At 40.0% G+C, this 5,000-nt stretch overlaps 1 protein-coding gene across 1 annotated transcript in view; it reads right to left on the minus strand.

The window, feature by feature from the left end:
* LOC125036969 (glutamyl aminopeptidase-like) overlaps window positions 1–2,333 on the minus strand; it is a 24,986-nt gene extending 22,653 nt beyond the window's left edge. The window contains exon 1 of the mRNA XM_047629930.1: window positions 2,317–2,333. Coding sequence (XP_047485886.1) covers window positions 2,317–2,333 — 17 coding nt within the window. The remainder of the gene's footprint in view (window positions 1–2,316) is intronic.
* Window positions 2,334–5,000: the final 2,667 nt, after the last annotated feature.

A 5,000-nucleotide genomic window follows, 5' to 3' on the forward strand; every position in this document is an offset into this window, starting at 1 on the left:
TCTTCTTTATCTTCTTCTTCTTTATTTCCTTCTTTATCTTCTTCTTCTTCTTCTTCTTTACCTCCTTCTTCTTCTTTATCTTCCTCCTCCTCCTCCTCCTCCTCCTCTTCCCAAACAAGTGTTCGAATTCGTGGCCGTGACCTTGGCTTCACTTACAAGGTCGCGAAGGGTTACGGCGCAGATCAGTTGCGTCGTTATGGCGAGAAAAGCAGGTAAAAAAAATATATATATAATACAAATCGTTTACTGAGCACTGGTTATTTTTTATCTTTCTTCTTCTTCTTTTATTCCTTCTTCTTCTTTACTTGTTGAGAATCTACTTTACACATACACATACGCACACACACACACACACACACACAAACACACACACACACACACACAAATGTGTGTGTGTGTGTGTGTGTGTGTGTATGTGTATGTGTATGTGTATGTGTATGCATGTGAATGTGTATGTGTATGTGTATGTGAATGTGTATGGTATGTGTGTATGTGTGTATGCATATATGTGGAAAAAAACAAAATGATCGAGCATTACCTTGGCTGATAAGAAAAAAAAAGATTATTCATATCGGTCGATAATGAGCTTGTTTGATTCAGGGTTCAATGCGTAGCGACATCGTGTAAAAAATAAAGTCTTTGATTGCTAACATCTTTTGAAATTTTTCTCCTCATTATAGAATCGTTGTGTCTATCGAAGTAATAATGATGAGGATGATGATGAAGAGAATTTTGATGCTAATAATAATGATGAAGATAATTATAATAGCAAATGATGATGATAATAAGAATAAGAATAACAATAACAATAACACTAATAATTATAATAACAATAATGATAACGATATTAACAATACAATAATAATGATAATAATAATAATAACAATAATAATAATAATGATAATAATAATGATAATAACAATGATAGCAAAAATGGTAATAACAATAATGATGATGATAATAATTATAATAATAAAAATAACAATAATAATAATAATAACAATAACAATGATAACAATAACGATAATAACAATAATAATAATAATAATAATAATGATAATAATAATCATAAAAATAATAATAATAACGATAATATTAGTAATAATAATAATAATATAATAATAATAATGATAACAGTAATAACAACAAACCAAAAACAGTAAAAACAAACAAACAAAAAACATTTAAACCACCCATTAAGCGAAGCACCCCATTCCTCGCCCGCCCAGCCCCCCACCCCCACCCCCCACCCCCCTTCCATCCTATCGGCGCCCATCGTGTATAACCAGCTTGTGTGTGTGAGTGTGAGTGGGCGTTGGTCGGGGAACTACATGTGTTAACTGAATATTGCATAGTTGCGGTGAGGATTCAGAGAACGCCGGTGTCCCAAGCGGTGCAAGCAGGGTCGTTGCAAGCGTGCAAGAAGAGGTGCTGTAAGTGTTAAGGTTTGGTATGACCACGAGCGGAGGTGATGGAGATTCGCCTACATCGTCTTCTTCCTCCTCCTCTTTCTTCTTCTTCTTTTTCTTGTTCTTCTTCTTCTCCTCCTTTTTCTTTTTCTTTTTCTTCTTCTTTTACTTCTTTTTCTTCTTTTTCTTTTTCTTCTTCTTCTTCTTCTTCTTCTTCTTCTTCTTCTTCTTCCTTCTTCCACCGAGATCGTGCTATGCGGTGGGGGGGGGGGGGGGTGACTTAAGCTCACCCCTCCCTCCCCTTTCTCCTCCATTTCCCTCCTCGCTTTCCTCTTCTTCCTTTTTTCCATCGTCCTCATCCTGTTTCCTTCGTTCTTAATTCTCTACCGACTTCATTTTCCTGACTTTCCTTCCCATATCTCTCTCTCTCTCTCTCTCTCTCTCTCTCTCTCTCTCTCTCTCTCTCTCTCTCTCTCTCTCTCTCTCTCTCTCTCTCTCTCTCTCTCTCTCTCTCTCTCTCTCTCTCTCTCTATCTATCTATCTATCTATCTATATATGTATCTGTCTGTTCATCTATCTATCTGTGTGGCGCAGCGGTAGCGTTCTCGTCTAGCAATCTTGCTGACCTGCGTTCAAATCCCGCGCCGCCAGTGGATGGTAACCCGGCCATTCCTTGCACAAAGGGGGTAATTTAGGAGCAAACAGAGAGCGTGTCACACTAAACATATGAATAACCATTGTTACAAATGGAATTAACTAAATTATTTAATTATTTATTATCATTATCATTTCTCCCTCTCTTTCTCCCTCTCCCTCTCCCTCTCCCTCTCCATCTCCCTCTCCCTCTCCCTCTCTCACTCCCACCTCCTCCTCCCTCCCTCTTTCTCCCTCTCTCCTTCCTTCCCACCTTCTCTTGTCTCCCATGTCTGTTTCCCTCGGAGAACAATCTTCTGTTGTTCTCTCGCTAACCTGTTCGAGGCGACAGAAAGGAAAGTGTCTGAATTCCAGCAACAGAAAGTGAATACGTAACTGTTTCTTGGTGTCGTGTTTTGTTGTGTAAATATACTAAAATACAAATAAATAAGTAAATATGTGTGTGTGTGTGTGTGTGTGTGTGTGTGTGTGTGTGTGTGTGTGTGCTTGTGTGTGTGTGTGTGTGTGTGTGCATATATTTGCTAGTTTGTGTATATGTGTATGTATGGGCATTTACATTTTGATTTTTCTCTCTCCTTTATGCCAAATTTATTAAATCGTTCTATTTAATCCTCTTTACGCTTTGAAAAATGCTCGCTGACTTTAAAATTTAGCGGTCGAAATAACGATGAAAGTATTTGTTACAAGGCACACTAATAATTAGAGACAAATATCATAATCATAATCTCGTCCATTTTGAAATTCTTAAAACTTTACATATGTGTGTGTGTGTGTGTGTGTGTGTGTGTGTGTGTGTGTGTGTGTGTGTGTGTGTGTGTGTGTGTGTGTGTGTACAGATCACTTAACAGCAATCAATCTCCTATCCAATTCTCGTCTCATTTATAGTTATCAAATTATTGACACATTTACTTATTTACTATTTACAGGAGTCACCCCCCTCATTCACTCACGGCTCTGCATCAGTTTTCTCGCCGTGAAGTAAATGCGTCGTTTTTTGTTATGCAGTTAATAACCCAATTAAGTGAAATGCCATCATTGTAAAGTTGTTGACTCAGAGGAAAATCCCATTAATTGGGCTATTTTAAGGACAATCTCTCATGAAAACATTCATTTTGTGGAAGCCTCGGTATCAATTTATCATCTCGTGTTTTATTTTTCTTCCTCTTCTTTCTCTATTCTATCAGTGCTAAATTATTAATCATTCTTGTTTTACACACTCTCTCTCTTTCTCTCTCTCTCTCTCTCTCTCTCTCTCTCTCTCTCTCTCTCTCTCTCTCTCTCTCTCTCTCCTCTCTCTCTCTCTCTCTCTTTCTCTCTCTCTCTCTCTCTCTCTCTCTCTCTCTCTCTCTCTCTCTCTCTCTCTCTCTCTCTCTCTCTCTCTCTCTCTCTCTCTCCCCTCTCTCTCTCTCTCTCTCTCTCTCTCTCTCTCTCTCTCTCTCTCTCTCTCTCTCTCTCTCTCTCTCTCTCTCTCTCTCTCCATTTCAGATTTAAATGTTTAAAATGTTCCAAACAAAAAAATAATAATTTCAAATGAAAACTGATTCAAATAAAGATTTTGAATATAAATAAACGTTTCAAATGTTTTAAATATACGATGTTTCAAAAAGATCCTTTTCTTGGAGAACGGCGATGGAGAATGAATTAATGGAAGGAACTGATAAATGGTGATAAAACGGGGAGAGATAAACACGACATTCGTAATTGCCAAATGGAGGGAGGAGATAATAAGGATGATAGTGATAATTGAGAAATTAACTGTTGGTAAATAGCGGAAGGAACTTAAGTGAGGCGTTCTAGAGAGAAAGAATAATGAAATGCATTATATTCAAGTAATTATATAGGATTATATAGGGTATATACATATAAATTAATACATTTTATATTCAGTTAGTTTATGGAAAATGGGAGGGAGGAAGGGAGAGAAGGAGAGAGGGAGAGAGAGAGAGATAGATAGCTAGAGAGAGAGAGAGAGAGAGAGAGAGAGAGAGAGAGAGAGAGAGAGAGAGAGAGAGAGAGAGAGAGAGAGAGAGAGAGAATGGGAGGAGAAAAAGTAGGAGAAAAAAAAAAAAAAACAGACAGGCCAACAGAGCCATAAAGACAGAAACAAGGAAAGCATCAGACACAGTGACAGACAAACAGCTAGAGACAAAGACACACACACACACACACACACACACACACACACACACACACACACGAGAAAGAGGAGCTGAAGCCTCCGCCGGCGTAGGAAGCCGACGGAAGAGAGGCCACGATGTAGGGCTCCTGCGGCCGGCAACTCCGAGTACCTGTTGCGCGGCGTCACCTGAATGCTAATGAATCCCCTACCTTCCTCCTTCCCTTCCACCTTTTACCTTCTTCTTCCCTCTTTCCCTTTTCATGTGTTTTTTTGTTTTTTTGCCTTTACCTTTCTTCTTCCTCCTTCTTCCTTCCTCCTTCCTCCTTCCTTCTTCCTTTCCCCCTTCTACGCCTTCCTCCTCCATACTTCCTCTTCACATAACTCTATCTTCCTTCCTACTCCACCTCCTCCCCCTTTACCTCTTCACCCTCCTCTGCCTCCCCCCCCCCCCCCCCCCCGACCGGTCTCTCGCCGGCTGTTCGTGTCATTGGGTGCGGGGGCGTCGGGTGGAGGGGGGGGGGGGTGAGGTAGGGTTGGGTTGGGTTGTGCGGGGCGTGTGCGTGCGTGTGTGTGTGTTTGTGTGTGTGGGGGGGGGGGGGGTTGTGCTGTGTTGGGCAGGGTTTGGTTAATTTGTGTCATGTCACGTCATATCACGGTATGTTATATTGCGTTGTGTTGGATTTTGTGATTTTTAAGTGTGTTTTTCACTATATCGGTTATGAAGTAACATACCTAACGAACTTGAAAAACATCACTTAAACGACTTCATTTTTACCCGAACGATTGTCCCGCCACAACTCATATCAACGCTATAAAAC

Source organism: Penaeus chinensis, chromosome 22, assembly GCF_019202785.1.
Source record: "Penaeus chinensis breed Huanghai No. 1 chromosome 22, ASM1920278v2, whole genome shotgun sequence".
NCBI classification, from domain to species: domain Eukaryota; kingdom Metazoa; phylum Arthropoda; class Malacostraca; order Decapoda; family Penaeidae; genus Penaeus; species Penaeus chinensis.